This window comes from Zootoca vivipara, chromosome 7 (genome assembly GCF_965207765.1).
Source record: "Zootoca vivipara chromosome 7, rZooViv2.hap1.1, whole genome shotgun sequence".
Taxonomy (NCBI): domain Eukaryota; kingdom Metazoa; phylum Chordata; class Lepidosauria; order Squamata; family Lacertidae; genus Zootoca; species Zootoca vivipara.
The window spans coordinates 36,322,927-36,341,483 of NC_142590.1; the positions used below are offsets into that span (position 1 = coordinate 36,322,927).

At 42.0% G+C, this 18,557-nt stretch overlaps 1 protein-coding gene and 1 long non-coding RNA gene across 4 annotated transcripts in view; one reads left to right on the plus strand and one right to left on the minus strand.

The window, feature by feature from the left end:
- Window positions 1-18,557, minus strand: part of LOC148685040 (uncharacterized) — a 23,463-nt gene continuing 4,906 nt past the window's right edge. Inside the window, exons 2-3 of the long non-coding RNA XR_015951033.1 lie at window positions 2,413-2,460; window positions 1-208 (exon numbers count right to left, since the gene is read on the minus strand). This is a non-coding gene — a long non-coding RNA (uncharacterized LOC148685040). The remainder of the gene's footprint in view (window positions 209-2,412; window positions 2,461-18,557) is intronic.
- Window positions 9,611-18,557, plus strand: part of C7H1orf87 (chromosome 7 C1orf87 homolog) — a 20,660-nt gene continuing 11,713 nt past the window's right edge. Inside the window, exons 1-7 of one of the 3 annotated variants that reach the window (XM_035121455.3) lie at window positions 9,611-9,748; window positions 10,946-11,092; window positions 12,694-12,913; window positions 14,079-14,204; window positions 15,068-15,325; window positions 16,198-16,307; window positions 17,546-17,657. In XM_035121455.3, coding sequence (XP_034977346.1) covers window positions 10,986-11,092; window positions 12,694-12,913; window positions 14,079-14,204; window positions 15,068-15,325; window positions 16,198-16,307; window positions 17,546-17,657 — 933 coding nt within the window. In that variant the 5' untranslated portion in view covers window positions 9,611-9,748; window positions 10,946-10,985. The remainder of the gene's footprint in view (window positions 9,749-10,945; window positions 11,093-12,693; window positions 12,914-14,078; window positions 14,205-15,067; window positions 15,326-16,197; window positions 16,308-17,545; window positions 17,658-18,557) is intronic. The other 2 variants (XM_035121453.3, XM_088673964.1) reach the window with 2 other exon arrangements.

Here is an 18,557-nt window from a genome sequence, read left to right on the forward strand (position 1 = left end):
AAACAAAGATTCTCAGTGCATCAGTACTCATTTCTCGCCAGATTCTGCATATTCAAAGATTTACAAAGACAGCAAACATCTTTGCAATGAGCAGTATGGGAAAGGCTTGTTTCGTGTTTCTCTGTTTTTGAGAACATCAGTTTACATCTGTGTAGATCCAGATAGCAATTGGCCAGAAATTAGTTTTAGTCTTGCTGGTGGCGGTAACCTGTATATCACAAAAAAAAAAAAATTAAAGTTATGCTGATATTCATGCTTCAGTGACACAGAACATGAGGCCACAGGACAGAAAAAATAATGCTATTCAAATACAAAAGGGGGAAAAAGTTATGTAAGTTAAGAATGGGAAATATTGAAAATAATATTTTAGTTAATGATTGGCCTTGAGGTTTACCTGCTATTCTGGATAACTGTTAGCTTGGTGGTTTATATTACCATTAAACATCCCTAGAAGGGGGAATAAGGTCTTGCCCACCCATGTCTTCTGACCACACCTCCAATCTCTTGCTTTTTATCATAACCTGTGAAACAGCCTACAGCCAAAAACACTGTGAATGTGTTCTGGGACTATATATCTATTCAAGAGTCTCATAGCCTGTATAAACAAACACCCTATTTATACAAACCTAATATGTGCATAGGCTGTGTTTTTATATATTTATTTCAAATAGAAATGCCAAATAAAGTAAAAGGGATATCTAGAATGGAACACTGCAGAACAAATTTCCATACCAAATAAAGTATAACAGATCAACATCACAAGGTCCTAAGTACCACAAATGGGTTTATATTATCCTGCACCTTGTTGCTCCAGAAATGGCTCAGTTTCTCTCTTAAAAACATTACCTTGCTGTCTACCTTCTCTGGTTCTAACCGTAGATTATTGCAGGAAGGCAAGATCTCCCTTTACATAATTTATTTTTATTTCTCGTTGGAAGTCAGCATTGTACACAAACAGTTTGGCTTCTGGTTAATCATAAGAGTGGTGAGGCTCTGCCTTTTAATCCTAAACCAATTACCAGGATTTGCTAGTGCACCAATAGATTCCAAGGAATAAAACTCAAGGGCAACACAAAGGTCTCAGACAGGCGCTCAAAGCTCAGTCTGTGTCCTGTTGAAGGTGAAATCCCAGACTTGGTAATTTTAAAAAAATAAACAGAAGCAGGGCCGTCTTAAGCCCATCCAGCGCCCTGGCACTAAGGTCCCTCCAGCGCCCCCCTCCAGAGTGGACCGCAGCAGCAGCGGGAGGCCACCTCCGAGGACTCCGCGCTGCACCTCCTTCTCGTTTCCCCAGCGCTGGGTTCTGCTCAGTCAAGCTTCGCCACCAGCGCGCGCACCGCAGGACCAGCAAGAGCTGCTTGGGCGCTGGTGGCGAAGCTCGACTGAGTGGAACCCAGCGCTGGGGAAACGAGAAGGAGGCGCAGCGCAGAGTCCTCAGAGAAGGAGAGAGACGCGGCGCACGCCGGCGCAGCCTCTCAGCTAGTGGAGTGTAGTCCTGGCCGGATCGCCGGAACCCTGCGTTCACTTGGCGCCCTTCCAGCGCCCTCCAGTGCCCGGCGCTGTGGTTCTCCACGCCACTAGCCTCTATGGCTGGGACAGGCCTGAACAGAAGACTGCCCGCCCCGTCCCAAACACACAAGTAGCAGAGGCAAAGATCTCAGTTTAATTTCAATTTTAAATGGCCATATGACATTCTTTCCTTTTAATAAATAGGCATATTTAGTGAGATTTTAGGGCTTCAAAATACCATAAGAACATCCTGTTCTCACAGTGACCGATCAGATGACTGTGGGAAGCCTATAGGCAGGACCTGAGTGCAATTTGATCATAGTGTCAGCTTCCATATTATTGGCTCCTGGTACACGGAAATGCAAACTGCTAAAAATTTAAGACACCTGAAATTTAAGTCCAAATCAACTTTGAAATAGGCTGAGGATCAAAATTGAAACAGCACCCAATAATGCTGCCTATTATACACATATATAACTCCAGTGCTTTTTCCTGGGGTACTCAATGGTGCCCAGTACCAGCACCCTTTTCCTGCATATCTGCATATACCGAGGTGGTGGATTATTCTGCCATTTATTATGGGTAAGAAATGAAACTCAGGGCAGGTCATGAGATAAAAGCAATTAGGCTTTGAGGTTATGAAAGCAGGTTTTGCTCTTAGTGGGCTTCCAATCAGTTCAGTGGGACAAAGTAAAAAAACAAAAAACCTTTAATCTATCACACAGTGTATGACATTGGTGAGGGGACCTGCCTTTTGCACTGGGATCACAAGGGAGAGGTTGCAAGTTCAGCTCCAACCCCCATGGTGTCCCCAAATGAATCTCTCTGGGGGTTTTCCTATTTAAAAAAGGAGCTACAATTTATCCTGTGTGGGCTATAGTGAACAGAGGGCCCTGGATTTACCTTCAAGGACAGCCATGTCTGTAGTAGGGTTCAGTCCCTCTGGCCTACCTGCAAAAATTAGAGCAACATTCACACTGAATGAACGATTTATGGCAGTCCTTTTAATGGGTTCTGTGATACCAATTAGATGGCTGAAAGGGACTTGCAACATATGAAACAGGCAGTTACTTGATTTGAGATTCAGTTATTAGTGAGGTAGGTGATAGCGACTTTAGCAAACTACAATGATAAAATAATGGAAATTTGAAAATCAGTAATGAATTCACCACATATATTTGGCCAATGCACCATGCATTTAAATTCAATTTCATAGCTATGGACTGTGAAGACAATTTAGTTAAAAGTCTTACATCTACCCTTTTCTTCCAAATGTTCTATTCAATATGTTATACACTTACCAGTAGACAGATGTGGTGTCAATTTTATACTTACCAGCAGATGTGCTGTTAACTGCCTATTCTGGTAATGCAATATGCAATCTAAAGCTCCTCAGATGGAAATTTATATAAGAGTTAAAATTGTTTCCCTGTCCCCCTTCTTAAAACAGCACATCAGAAGATAAAATTAATATATCATCTCTGTTATTACTTTATGGGACTTTTCATCTTGTCGAATTGCAGTTTTAAAGCTGAAAAAAAGAAGTCCGATCCTGCAACTATTAAATAACTCCATCAAATTACTTGTGTCTATTCATGCTAGGAAGAAGACTCCACTTTCTATAACATAATTTGGAGGGGAGGAGCTGCCAAGGTGGTCTTTGAAACAAAACATATTCAGATTCACTTTCTTCACATGTTCCAGGTTCATGAGGCTTAACCTGAAAATGGCTACTCTAAAAAGTAAAGCAGAGGTATGCATATGATGTGGGTTAGAACTCATGAATTTCACCATAGGGAAGATGTAAGACAGGCATCCCCAAACTGCAGCCCTCCAGATGTTTTGACCTACAACTCCCATGATCCCAAGCTAACAGGACCAGTGGTCGGAGAAGATGGGAATTGTAGTCCAAAACATCTGGAGGGCCGAAGTTTGGGGATGCCTGATGTAAGAGGTACCACTATGTACAAGAACCAGGGAAGAAAAGGTGGGTAACACTCTTATATACCCCACATCTCTGTAAAGTTAACTTGAAAGTCATTTGGTAAAGAAAACAAGAAACAACCATTGATTTGAGCACTGGATGTTGAAATGCACATCTAAACCTAAAAAATGCTAAATATGGATGGGATCGGATTCAATATGTATTTTTTCAGATCTGTGGCACTGAAGCAATAATCAGAGTTCAGATTTGTGCTCATGTCCATTAGCAACATGGGTTGCAAATCACTATTTGTTCTTTACCGCGTGTTGATTATTTACAGGACCACAATCAGCTCAGGAAGAGTTGAGTGTAATGCTTATTTTGAATTTATGCTATATTGAATTTATGAATTAGATCATGTGAATTGGGATAGATCTTTCCCTTGATAAATTTTGGATGCTATATTATCTTTGGCGATGCAATATGAGTCTTCTTTACACATGAATGACTATTTAATTTGCAGTACTTCTACGGGGTCTGATAGGAAAGAATATAGTATTTTAACATGTTTATCATCTCCAATGAAAGAGAACTCTTACTAAACTGTTAATCAGTTAAGTGGGTCCTGTAAAGCTGAATCTGCTTCCAGATTTCTGAGTCCCTAAGGTGTACCAGATAATTTATCTGGCAGGATTATGTGGATTTATTTAACAATCTTTAAAAATGAACACAGACATGTGAAATGACACCTGTTGACAACTTAAGTTGCAATGTGAACCCTGGGTTAAATATTCTCCATTTAGGTTATTTGCATGAGAATGTCCGGCGCTGCTAGGTCAGACCAATACTAGTTCATCTAGCTCTGCATACTGCAGGCATAGGCAAACTCGGGCCTCCAGATGTTTTGAGACTACAATTCCCATCATCCCTGACCACTGGTCCTGTTAGCTAAGGATGATGGGAGTTGGAGTCCCAAAACATCTGGAGGCCCGAGTTTGCCTATGCCTTGCATACTGTTTCCAACAGTGGTCAGCCAAATACGTCTGGGAATCGTACAGGTACAATATGGTGGAACGTCATTTCCACCATCTATGGATTCCGCCTTCTATGAATTCTCCTAATAGTGGGAATTGGGGAACCTGTAGATGTAGGGTTCAGAAAACAAGCCCCAGCAAATGTGACCAGTGGTCAGGGATGATAGACATTTCAGTCCAGCAATATCTGGACAGCCATATCTGGCCTAATCTTTTTTTAAAAAAAGAAGTAATTTAAGATATTAAGAATTCAGGTGCACCCTGTCCTGTGCATCTTGCAAAATGCTTCATGGCTTCAGGGACCTAGTTGTAATTTTGGAAACGCATCATTTGCTCCCGGTGGCAACAATACCACAAAGCCTGTATACCTCAGGCTGCTAATCCCTTCAGCATTATAAAAGAATCATTAATATCTCATATTCATAATCACACTAATGGATGGCATGCATAAGGAACATGCATTATTAAAGGGAGAGTTCTGAATGTGTTGTAGGAGGGGGATTCATTTTTGACTGACAGCCATGTAAACCAAACATCCATATCCTTCACGGTTTCAATTTGGCATTATAGCCCAGAGCGAAAACTCTACTGGACAGGTTTAGACTATTACATTTTAATCTCCCTTGCTACATTTCATTCACTTTCATAATTTTCTTTTCTGCCACCCTCTGAGAGGAAATCTTCTTGTGGTTCTTTCCTTTCATTAGTGAAATCATAAAATAATAATAATACATTGCTCTTAACATCAACAGTGCCCATCACTCTGATATATGTACAGTCCACTCCCCCCCCCCCACCAGAAATGACCAGTCAGTAAAGTTTCTGAATATTGAAAAGGTCAAAGTACTGCAAGGCTCTATTATTTTCACTTACTGTATAAATATACGAGACATGAAAATGGTACTGGTGGGAAGGATGTAAAATGGAACATATTCCCTTGATGGTCCCAGCAGTGTCACCATGCAATTTTTTTACCCCTCAATCTATTTTTATTTTTTAAACACCCTGTCTTAAGAGAATTATAATTATATAGGTGTATAGGCCCTCAGCGATATTCACATTGGTAGTAACATAAAAATGAGAATATTCTCAGAGAGGGAGTCCAATATAATAAATACATCAACCATGAGAATATCAAATGCAAAAGTTAACATTAAAAAGGGGTCTAGAAAGTCTAGGCCAGGCATCCTCAGACTTCGGCCCTCCAGATGTTTTGGACTACAATTCCCATCTTCCCTGACCACTGGTCCTGTTAGCTAGGGAGCATGGGAGTTGTAGGCCAAAACATCTGGAGGGCCGCAGTTTGGGGATGCCTGGGCTAGGCTGTATTTCACTAATAATGGATGTTACACGACACTTCTATTACACTAGTTCCACTTGCTGTATTAACGGTATACTTGTAGTCTAGCTCAGGGTTCTTCAGCCTTGGGTGTCTAGATGTTGTTTGACTATATGTCCCATCATTCCTGACCATTGGCTAAACTAGTCATGGGTGTTGTAGTCCAATAGTCCCGAACTCAGGCACAGCCGGACTATACAGCCAGGCCCTCTGGCTACCTGATTGGCTGATTCAAAACTAGGGGGTGGGTGGCTATTGTGCCCTCCTTTGTGGCCAGCTGTGGGAATTCTCCAGCAGCTGACCACACAATGGAGAGGCATTTTGTTCTGTGGAGCCAAGGGCCTGCCATGATGGGCAGCAACTGCCACTCACCCAAAGACTGGGTAAGCAGCCATTATAGTCCAACAGCATCTGGGAGACACAAGGTCAAGGAATTCCACTGGTCTACACAACCTTTCTTCCTTTCTATTAATGGTAGCCATGCTTGAAAAACACATGTTTTCCCACCTGATGCTGTGTGTTACTTTCCTGTGAGAAGCTATTTGCCATACTTTTGCACTTCACCGCATCAGACTCAATGATATGTTTTCCTGCTGCCTTATATAATAAATGTTCTTCACATCAAGATAATGCAGTGTTGCTTTGGTCTCTGCTTTTATACAGTGTCAAGTTATGGTGTGAATAAGTTTGCTGTAAAGGTAAAGGGACCCCTGACCATTAGGTCCAGTCGTGACCGACTCTGGGGTTGCGCGCTCATCTCGCATTATTGGCCGAGGGAGCCGGCGTTTGTCCGCAGACAGCTTCCAGGTCATGTAGCCAGCATGACAAAGCCGCTTCTGGCGAACCAGAGCATCACATGGAAATGCCGTTTACCTTCCCGCTGTAGCGGTCCCTATTTATCTACTTGCACTTTGACGTGCTTTCGAACTGCTAGGTTGGCAGGAGCTGGGACCGAGCAACAGGAGCTCACCCTGTCGCAGGGATTTGAACCGCCAACTTTCTGATCAGCAAGCCCTAGGCTCTGTGGTTTAACCCACAGTGCCACCTGCGTCCCATAAGATTGCTGTACAGAAGTCCAAAACCCTGTTAATTAAGCCACTATAATATCTACTGTTGCCTTGAGACAGACCCAATTTATTTTTTCAGCAAAAGAATGTTTTGTGTTAACAGAAGTATTTTTCCTGTGTACATCCATTAGTGTTGGAAGCATTTGCAACATTAATTGGTGACCTGTGTCTTGAAGATTTTTTTTTTATGCCGTGAAAAGAAATATAAAGGAATTAAGGCATTCTCTGGATTTAAAGAACAACTTTGCGCGTCCTTAAGTGGCTCTCTTTATTAATATGATATGGCAAATGTTTGTTCCTGTTTATTAAATCACATGAAAGGTTAATTATGCTAAGCGACTCTGGGTAGAAAACAATTCTTGGAAGAGGCTTTTTAAACAACAGGTTGGCAGCTTGCAGGAGCCATCTGTTTCCCACAAATGTTAAGGTACAATCTTAAACTTGTGAGGTTAAAAATTACAGTAGTTTGGGAGAAGGAAAATCCATGCTGCGATGATATGAAAATTCTGATTCTCCTTGACATGCAGCCTGGCAGGAATGCCAAGTTTCTTAAAGATGGTGTTTGGTTGCTAATAACCATGAAAACTACAGGGGAGCAAAGCAGCAAGGGGACTCCTGTTATCCGTTTCCTTTCTAATAAAAGGGCATTAGTGTCCTGGAATGATTTTGCCTGAAGCTTTTGCAAAACAGATCCATGCCTTTTGCCTCTAATGGGTTCATATAATGATTTGAAGATGCACTCCTAAATACTGCCTTGTGAGTCAACTGAGTTGGGCCAATGGCTTAAAAGTTCCCAACATATCTCTGTGTGGAAAAATTGTCCATGCAACGAGATGGGTCTACACTTTAAACTATTTATCCAGCACTGCCATTCCAATGGAGTATCTAAAAGGAAATTATAAAATTTGTAATTGAAGTGAAATACACCCATGCTTAGAGATAGAGTGGTGATGACATGTTTCTTGGAGACTATGCATACTGACTGGAGAATGTGCATACAGCCCAGAGAATGTACAAAATTCAGCTGAGATATGAACATTCCAAGGCCTATTGAGGATTATATATAGTGACCAGGAATGTGCACAATTCCCTTTTTATGGAAGGTGTTTGTGCACATTCTCCTTAAGGCTTGTCGAATGTGCCCAATGTGTGGTTATTATGTACATGAACTCCCCTTCACACACACACACACACACACACACACACATTTTGAAGGACAGGTAAGAAATATAAAATAATAATTATGATACTGTTATAGGGTGTTAATTTATAATACAGCCTTTTCACATTCTTCTCATATGTCATTCTTTTTTGTTTACATTGGCCTGGTTTGTATATCATACTAAGTCATAGTTTGGTTTACAATTAATGTGCAAGCATTCTCAGACAGGAGTTCCCAGCTGCTGCACTCCTCCCCAGTTGTTTTGCTGTTGCACCACACTAAACCAAACCATAACCTGACTCAGGGACGAAGCAAGGGGTGTGCGGTCCACCCTGGGTGTCGCCACTGGGGGGTGACAAAATGGTGGTCGGCACTCACCGTATGGCCTGCAGCATGCCCGAGCCACGCGTCTCTCCTGGGAGTGACACGGTGGCTTGGGCGCCCACAGGCTCTGCACTGCCTCAAACAGTCTGCCTACTTCCTTCCCCTCAGCTGCAGGGTGGCAGAGTGGGAGGAGGCAGGCAGACTCTCCGGAGGCCCCGTGGTGCCCCTGTGGGTGGCTGGCTCTGACCTCAGGTGCATGGCACCCCCAGGCGCATGGCACCCCCCCAGGCACCCAATCAGCTTGCTCCACCTCTGACCTGACTTAGTATCTCAGTTGAACCTGGACTCATGCTTTAGATCTCCTGGACAAACCATGAGCTGTAAACTATGGAACAAACCTTGGTTACAGCTTGTGGTTAGTCTGTAGCGACTTAAACAATGAGCCTGAGTTCTGACTATACACTGAACGAAACCATGGAAGAACAGCAGCAGAACAACAACTGAGGAGGAGCAAAGTGGATGCCGTCTCCTATTCTGGAGCCTCCCCACTTCTGCATTTTTTCTAAGGCATAGAATGACCTGATTTGCGCATTGCACTATGTGCTGCTTCCCCAGGCCAGGCCCTCTATTTAAGATTGCATGTGGTTCCCAGAAGGGTGCCCAAAGGGAATGAGACCCATGGGCTGAAAAAGAATCCCACAACTCTGTTCAAATCCGTTACCACAAATTTATCCTCTAGTATGAGGAGGTGCATATTGCCCTGGCTAAATTCAGCATCATTTCATCAACTCGTTGTGAAATAGTGCCAATGTACTAAATAATTTGTCCCTCCCGTATAAAGGAGCCATTAGCAGTATTAGCAGTAATACTACATTTAGCAAGCAAATCGTCTTCCTTCTTGCTCTTTGTTCCTGTTCTCAAAATTGTGGTTTTAGGTAATGAACTAAGACCCTAAAGTGAACTTTTACTGAAGCTCTGATAGTCAACTTTCTTTCTTTTTACTGAAAGGCTCACTTGAATGGCTAATTCCTGTTCTTGTACAGTACACTCAGTCTGCTAGTTTTGCAGGAAAGGCTTTGTTGCCACCACTTGGGTAGGCAAACCCACAGGACTTCTGAGAATTTGGCACTACAGAAACCAGGCAAACAATGTGCCATCTCAATCAGTTGCAACCTAACACATGCCTCCCGTGGCGCTCATTGTGAAGTGACAAGCTTAGCCCAGCCCAGCCCAGCAACAGCACTGCGTCCTTAGAAACAGCAGATTTGTCATCAGACTGAATGTGAAAAGCAGCTCACTCGTTTTGGTGGCGGCTGCTGCTGCTACAGCTGGAAATCTTTTGCCTTCACCTTTATAAAAGGGCAAAGCTACACAGAGAATACAACAGAGGTGGGTGATATCGGACTGTGATGCAGGGATGTAGAAAAAGGAACGTTGAAGAGCCTAATGTGATTGTTTTTCCTGAGAGTGATATTGAGTATATTTGTGAAAGTTGAAGCTGCTCTGGCAGTGAGGACAAGTAAGTTGTTAGATCAGAGATGTGAAATCTGTGGCTCTCATGATGTTGTTGAACTCCCATCATCCCTTACCATTGGCTATGCTGGCTGGAGCTGATGGAAGTTGGAGACTGATAACATATGGAGGCCCACAGGTTCCCCACCTCTGTATTAGTGTGCCAAGGACACAATCCAGTGGTTCAGAATAAGACAATCTGATTCCTGCAGTAGACACCAGCTGCCTGTCTCATCCAGAAATGGCCCTTGATAGAAAACAATTTATATGTGATTGTTGTATTCTGCACAAGAGGGTCATGGGGTGGGTGGGTTGTATCTTCCCTGGACACTTCTTGCAGGGCTACAGAATCAAACTAGGAGTTCTGAATATGCTGGCTGGTCTTCTCAAGGATTTCCCAGGATTGTAAACAGTTGGGGAGAGATGCTGCCATGCCATTTTGATTGGGGCAGTTTGGGGCTCTGATGATTTTCCCACCACAAAGGTCTACAGCTCTCTTCATTTTGCCATGACTGGTTCAAGCTATTACATTACTAAGTGCAGACTGTGCTGTTCTGAGGAAGAAGAATGGGGCGGCGGCAGGGGGTTAGAATTAACTTTCCATGCCAAATATACACAATATCAAGAGGTGAATGATCCTCCTGAAGGTGTTTTAACTGTTTGAAATATATAATTTAGCCTTCTAAAAGTGCAGGGTTTGAGGCAGAAACTGAACAACTGTTTTATACTGAAAAGTTAGTATCCATAATTGAACCAGAATGTGCTGGGTATGGGTCAATCATTGTAGTGGAAGACAGCCCCTACAGAAAGATATAGTTCTTTGAGGACAAATAACATTGTTGTGCCTTGTCTCCCACATGAAATTTAAATTTCCTTGGGGTGTCAGATCTCTCTCTCATACCATATTGTTAACCCAATAGGTTACATGCAGAGATAGCCATGTGAAAATTAAGACCAACAGCATGAGTAAATCCTTGCCCAAAAATATATATGGGAATCCTAACTATGAATTTTCAGTTCTGTTTTTAAAGAAAAGGGGATGATAGGGAGCCTCTAAATTCTTGCTTTTTGAAGTTACAGGGAAGTAGCCTTCCATAGCGAGCAGGTGCTGGCAATGGCTTCAGTCAGAAACATTCCATATGGGCTCAATGCAAATTATGAGACTGTCTTAAAAATCATTGGGAGCAAATATGTCCGGTGCCTTGTAGAAAAGACTGATGGGTAAGTATGCTATCTGATATATATTAGTGGGGTTATATAATTTTATGTTGGATTCCCTCCTCCCACTTCACCACATTAGTTGTGGATAGGGAAAATCCAAAAGAAATGGGGTGAGTATGCTGCTACCTATATGAGGACAAGGTCAAGTGAATGACCCCAAAAATATGCACCCGTGGGATGTATCAAATACACTTTAAACTGTCAAGAATACACAACGCTAGTCTACATCTTAAACAGCATATTGCAAGAAAAAGCTGTTCCTTTGGCTGTACCATTTCACTGAGGGTTTGAGACCCATTGGCAACCCTCACCTGGTTTAGCTAGCTAGTTGAAACCACTCCTTCAGGTGTGGCTGCTGTCACATGCTGATAGCTTCTACCGGTAGGTGAGAGCTGAGTGCAGGGTGGGGACCAAAGGTGGAAAAACTACCTCAGAAGGAGCACAACATGTCCCCCACTAGTGGTACTACCCCTCTCCTAACACTACGCGACACCCCGATGCAGTTTAGGAGTAGTTTTTCAGCACAGGGTCTGCTGCTTGTGTACCAGCCACCAGGGGAAAGATATATATTGCACTACAGACAGTATAACAGAAGGCAATATTCAACAACATAGTTGTGCTGGTGCAAGGATTAGCACTAGTGCAACAGGATCCCCCCCTTTCCCCATACACACTCCACACCACCCCTCAATCTGCTCTGGAGAGTTGTGGGGGGACCCATGAGGGGAGAGGAGATAGAAATAACTTTCCACTGCACACACAAAAACCTTGTGCTGACAAGAGAGCTTTGCTTAGTGCTACCTCGAACACAACCTAAACACGCTCAAGTTAATAGAAAAAGGAGGAAAATGTTCTGGAATTGTTATTCTCACACATCCCTGACACCGATTTATAAAAAGCAAAGTTCTTCAGGCAAGTGTTTTTCAGATTGAGAAAGGCCAAATGGGGACACGGCGATATGTGTTAATATAAATGGCTTACCACCACTGAACTTTCTTTTCTGGTTGATAAAGTATCAAAAGGTTTAATTGCACAGCTTGGTTTTATGCTTTAAAAAGAATGGCATTGATAATGGCCAGGATCCAAAGAGTTACTTAAGGTATGCCTAAGAGATGCTTTTAGAATAGTGATTATAACTATTATAGCTTCTTCTTCTTCTTTGGCAATCACTTGTAGCCGAGTAAGATTGTCTTCCATAAACACGGTTTTAACAATGAGTCCGTAAGTGACTGTGGAGGCCAATCCTGGATCCACACGTCCTTCCACAGTGGGGACATTGGTTTCCGGGCAGGAGTTGATCGCAGTGTGGATTTGCCAAGCGTGCCTTCCTCTTAGCATGTTTCTCCCTTGCGTCCTGAGTTCGAGTGTCTTCAAAGCCCATGACACCTTTGGTAAAGGCTGTTCTCCAACTGGAGCGCTCGCAGGCCAGTGTTTCCCAGTTGTCAGTGTTTATACTACATTTTTAAAATAGATTTACTACATTTCTGTCTGAACAGCAAATGTTCCAGGAAACAAATATTTTTGGTGTTGCTCCACAATGTAAGTGAGTACGTATTTGACTCTGTATACTGTAAATATACTGCATGCTTGTTTCCTGACAGCAAAGCAAAGGAGGGTGTAAAAACAGAGACACAATCCATGCTCAGGACAATAGCTCCACACAACGCAAGACAGGCACATGGAAACCCTCCAGGCCTCAATAGGCCTCCTTGTCAACAGATCCATTATGGTCTCAGGGATGAACAACAGAACAAAGGTGAAAAGGAAGAACAAAAGTCTAAACAAGGAGAGACAAGTGATAGCAGATCTGTGGACAAAAAAGTGAGTCGCTACAACTGTACTGGTTGCTTATTATAGTTTCCTACTCGGCAGCAGACTTTACTCTTTAACTAACAACAACATAAATGGTTAATAGGTATCTTTTCTACTACTGTGGCTATTGTTATGACTACTACTACTACTAATGATGGTGATAAATAATGACAGTGGTGTCCAGTTAAAAGAACATTCTGCTGCTACCAAATTCTGATAAGAGAACTCCTGTATCAAGAAACAATTGTCATCACAAAACTTTCAACTCCTCCAAACAGAATTGTCTTATATTAAAATTTCGACCGCTTATACTTCCAGTTCATGCTGTTGCTTTTTTTTTTACTTGGATCTTTCTCTTACTTTCCCATTCTGTAAACATCTCTTCTCATTCTTCGGTGTTTTGGCTCTCATAGGTACACCCTCTGGATTTTACATTAGTTATAATATAAGGCCCATATTATATTACAACTAATAGATTAGTTATAACATAGGTGGGGAACCTGTGGTTAGTCCATATGTTGCTGGTCTCCAACTCCCATCAACCCCAGTTGGTATGGCCAATGGTCAGGGATGATGGGAGTTGGAGTCTAGCAATGTCTGGAGTCTATAATATAATATTGGCTGCCATGATCATATGGAATCACCATTTGTTTAGGGAGAGGACTGTATATTATCCAGTAGATCCAAAACAGAGGAACTCTTCATATGAGGTTATAGTCTGATTTGACTGGGATCCTGTATCTCCCTATCATCTTAATATATACATGCTCACAAATTAAAGCAAAAATTATCAGTCAATACAAATCAGAGCTGCAGCAATTTTTTAAAATAAAAAATACTGTATATAATAGTGTTGGAATATTTGCAACATGTGACAGGAGAATAATTGCCATTGTTATTATTTACCTCTGCTTTCAAAGTTAATATTTTGGTATTATGTGTTTTGAAAACTTCCTTCCTTCCTTCCTTCCTTCCTTCCTTCCTTCCTTCCTTCCTTCCTTCCTTCCTTCCGCAGAACAGGATATAAAGAATATAATATTTAATATGCGAGAGTTTTCCTGAATTTTAGGGCTCTTTTTCCTCATGCAAAGTGTTTTCAGGACCTGCAGTTACTTTACAGAATGAATGTGTTTCTTTGATTGCCTCTCTTCTAACTGCTTGTTTGTTATCCAAGGGTTTAAAACCACTGAATACACATTGTGTCACTGCTCCCTCTGGTGACAAGTCTTTGTCCTACATTCATACTCTCCAAAAACCATCTATGGAAATTCAGTTCTTAAAGCAACTTGAAAGACAACAGGTAACTGAACTTAAGTAGAATCGAAGCAATTTGCAGTTTCAGGTGTTTGGCTGTTGGGCATTTTTTATATTAGAGTGTTTTAAAATACTTAAGGCCAAGGCCACATCAAGGGTTTGATCCAAAACAGACATACAGTGGTACCTCGGTTTATGAACACAATTGGTTCCGGAGGTCTGTTCATAAACTGAAGCGTTCATAAACTGAAGCGAACTTTCCCATTGAAAGTAATGGAAAGTGGATTAATCCGTTCCAGATGGGTCCGCGGCGTTCGTAAACCGAAAATTCGTAAACCGAGGTGTTCATAAACCGAGGTTCCACTGTATCTTGAAAAAAGTTACACCAATATTTTTTTACTTACTTGCAAGTAAATGCAATTAGGATCAGGGTGGTTGGCTGTTTTCAGACGCTTACAGGATAATCTGATTCATGTCACTCAGAAGTGGGCCCTAGGTAGACTGCCTACCTCACACATCTTAACTGTCCTTCCATACTTTCAATCAGGGAGGCTGAAGAGAATTAAAAGTGGGGGAGGGAAATTTCCAAAATTTCAGTGAAGAAAGTGAGGACTCAACTCTACAGGAGTTGACTACAGAAACTGTGGGTAACAGCTAGCTGTCTTGCAGGAAACTGGTATGGTGTTACTGTGCAAGTGTAATTTGCCCCTCACCCCCCTGCCACACATGTAGGAATGCAAAACTTCATGGCTTTGCTGTTTTGTCCCTAATTTCTGCCCAAAGAGTTTATAAAGCAGTTCATGTAAATGCATTAAAAGTATGGGACCCTGGGGCAAATGGGAGATATGAATTCAAATAATAAATTTATTGCTAGACCTTACACATACTTTAAAGCATTCCTTTTCTCAGGATATCGCTCAAAAACCAATGGATGAAGAGAATGATTCTCTTCTGGGTATCCTCAGAAAAGAACTTGAGCAGTGCCCTTTGAACCTGACTACATTAGAAAAACTGCAGGAAGAATGTAAAGTTTTGGATCCCAGAGTTTCAAGACTTCTGCCTCAGGCACAGCTGAGCCACCTGCTTTTAAAGTATGAAGTCCCTCTGCAATTACCCACTGTCAAACTCCTTTTCAAGAGATTTTCAAAAGCAAATGACCAAGAACTGGTACGTTAATACAACATTTTAAACAAAAATAATGTTGAGCTCAATAGATTGGATTTCTTAAGACCTGCCTGTACTTTTGGAATATTGATGTTATAGGTCAGGGGAGAGTCTAACTCTGAAATAAAGGTGGGGTGTTTATTTTTTGGGCCAAAAACTATTTCCTCAGCCAGTGTAAACCATTATATCCATGCAACCCTTTTAATTATGTACAGCAGAACTGCAGCAACACTGTTTAAACTTAGAATGCTGTCCATAGTGTTATTAAATATTTTCTTGGGTTACAGAAGTACATACATTGTCTCTATTTTCAGATCATCAAGTCCTTCTCACAGTTCAGTTATATTTGATGTGAGACTTTGATGTTGTATACAGTGTAGGGTTGGGGGAGAAGATAGGTGGGGAAAAAATCTTCTGCATAGTTGAACAGGAACAGACCTTGGTAATATGGCATCCTATGTGGGGCCAAAATTTGACACTCCTCCCCCAGCCTTTTTGCCACCTTCCCAAAGCTGGGGAAGGGAGGCACTATGCTTTGGCAAGAGGGTGCAAGGCTCTGGCAGGGTCCTAGAGTCCTGCCTCCTCCTTTCCAAAACTGGGAAAGGACTCATTAAGCTTTGGGAAAGAGAAGGAGGACTCTAGGACCCTGTCAGATCCCTCACACCTCCTTCCCAAAGCCCAGCACTTATTAGGGTTTGAGAAGGGGACAGAAGGGTGCTTTTATTGGTTATAGTCACAAATATCTCAAAAATAGGTTCAATGAAGTTAATTCAACGAATGTTATCGGTATTTTCCTACACCACTAGGTTTGATATTTCTTGACAGTTTCTTTTAAAACCCTGTTTTGAAAATAAACCTTTTTGCCTTTCATACAGGTAAATTATGAAAAATTGCTCCAGTTTTTAATGCCAGTGGCAGCAAGCAAGACACAGCAAACACAAGCCCTTCCAAGGAAGAGTCAAAATATGGAGAATCATCACAAAAGGTTCTATTTTAAGTTTCAGTTTACTCCTTACAGTTAATAAATGAGCAATGTATCTGTACTCCTTCACCCTTCCGACAATCTTCCTGTCTTACTTCCCATCTGGTCAGGATCTAATAGGTGCAGTAATTATAAGCCACTCAAAAGGATTCCAAATGAAAAACTGGCTCACTTGTGACATTTACAAAAAAAAAACAAAAAAAACATGTAGTACTCAAGAGGACAGATTTTATCTTGCAGCCATCCAAAATCTCTGCTAACGAAACATATTTGGAGTCTGTGAACACCTACGTTGCAGCCTGCTGGGATGCATCAGTGGAGATTATACAGACTTCCCTTAATTAACCTTGGCAAAGAAGACTGGCAAGGAATTGTGTGCATTTATGTGAGATATATATTGCTGCTTTGGCAGCTGAGCTCTGGAGCATCTCTTAAACCATAAGTATAGTCAGGATGCTGGTCAGTCTCTGTATATCATCCCTCATAAACTGGCGTACCTCGTCTGGATGGGAATGACCTTAGGGATATATTTGCTATATCACATACTTTCCTGGTCTCTGCTCTCATCATTAAGTATTGACTGTAATATTTGCAGTAATATCAACAGTTGTTATAAGCCCACCATTTCACTAAATCATTGATGGGGTTGCTGCATCCCCCTAGGTTCTACTCAGAGTAGATAATGTCTCTTGCTTGTTTGCAAAGAGATGGGTGTGTAGAATCTTCTGGTTTGTGTGCAACTGAGGGGATGTGTCCTGCTGTACAAAAGTCAGTGTTACACCTATTGTCCTGCCCACTTTTGCCTCTGGCCCTGCCTCGCACTGGCATGCAGCCTCCAGAAGGTGGATTATGAGGGAATGTGGCCCTCAGACTGCAAAAAGCTTCTCCAACTCTGGATTAAAGATTGTAGCTTCCAGGAAGCTTTGGCCAGGCTTCTCGCAAGGAACTTCCTGCAGCCCCGTGAGTAAATTGTAAGCTATGATGTCACCGCTGTCTGGAAGCCTAGATTTCTCGGCTGTTTTGTTTCACATCTAATCCTTCTTCACCTTGTGGTAATACTCTATGGCTTTATTACCAGGTGCTCTGCATTACTGAGTAAGTTGCCCCCATTGGCCTCTCAGATGGAGGTCTTTCGCAAAGCACTTGGACAACTTCTGTAAATGTCAAAAGTGAGCTATAGGGCTGTTACAGCAATTACCATTTTAATTGCCCCCTTCGTTACATGCATTATCATTCCACAGTTCTTGGACTCCGGAAGATGCCTTCCAGGCCTTGAAGCAAACCCTGAAAGAACATAAAGGAGAGCTGAGCCTGCAAGATAAGACTTGCCCAGGTCTTCTTTCACCCTCTGAGGTAAAAATAGATTCTGTGGCTTACAAACCTAGTTTTAAGCCACAGGAAGTGTGTTTCCACTATAAAGGAATGTAATGGATTATCAGTAACAAAATGGGGTGTTTCTTTTGCCATACGCCTTGTAGGGTTGCCATATTTAATATTTTTTAGGGGTGTGTGCTAAGTTGAACTCTTTTTTTTTTTGCAAAATCTAAAAAAAATATGAAGTTTTAAAACTTTTAAAAAAGGAAATTCAATAAAATCTACACTTCCCAACATGTGTTGCCATATGTCCATATTTTCCTGGACACTTAAGCAATTTCCACCTGGATGCTGTTACAGATGGCAAAATCCCGGCTATGTCCAGGATATTCCAGACGTATGCCAACCCTATCTTCTTGCCAGTAGATAATGTAGATCAAAGAAATAACTGAGGAACAGACCAATTTTCTCTTACCAGATGAGGGAGAATTGATGGTAGGTGATCCATAGCTGCCAAGTTTTCCCTTTTCTCGCGAGGAAGCCTATTCAGCATAAGGGAAAATCCTTTTAAAAAGGGATAACTTGGCAGCTATGAGGTGATCTGTCAAAAATATATGTCTGCCTGGCTCACATAGGAGGGCAGAAAGTTTTTCCTCCTTTCTTTGCCTCTACCGGTATCACCTGGGGGGGGGGGGTTCTTTCCTCCTTCAGGGTTTTTATGGAGGGAAATTCAATTTGAGGGCTGGTGTCCTTTTCACACTGCTTTGGGGGCATGTGCTGGAGGAATGAGGTAACTTGGGATCTTGTGGGACCAAGGCCTCCCTTCCATATCTATGGCAAACCCTTCTCTTGCCCCATCAGAGCACCTCAGGTGAAGGGGGAGGTCCATTCTTATCCCATGAGAACACACCTGGCTGATACCAAATATCACGAGCGCAG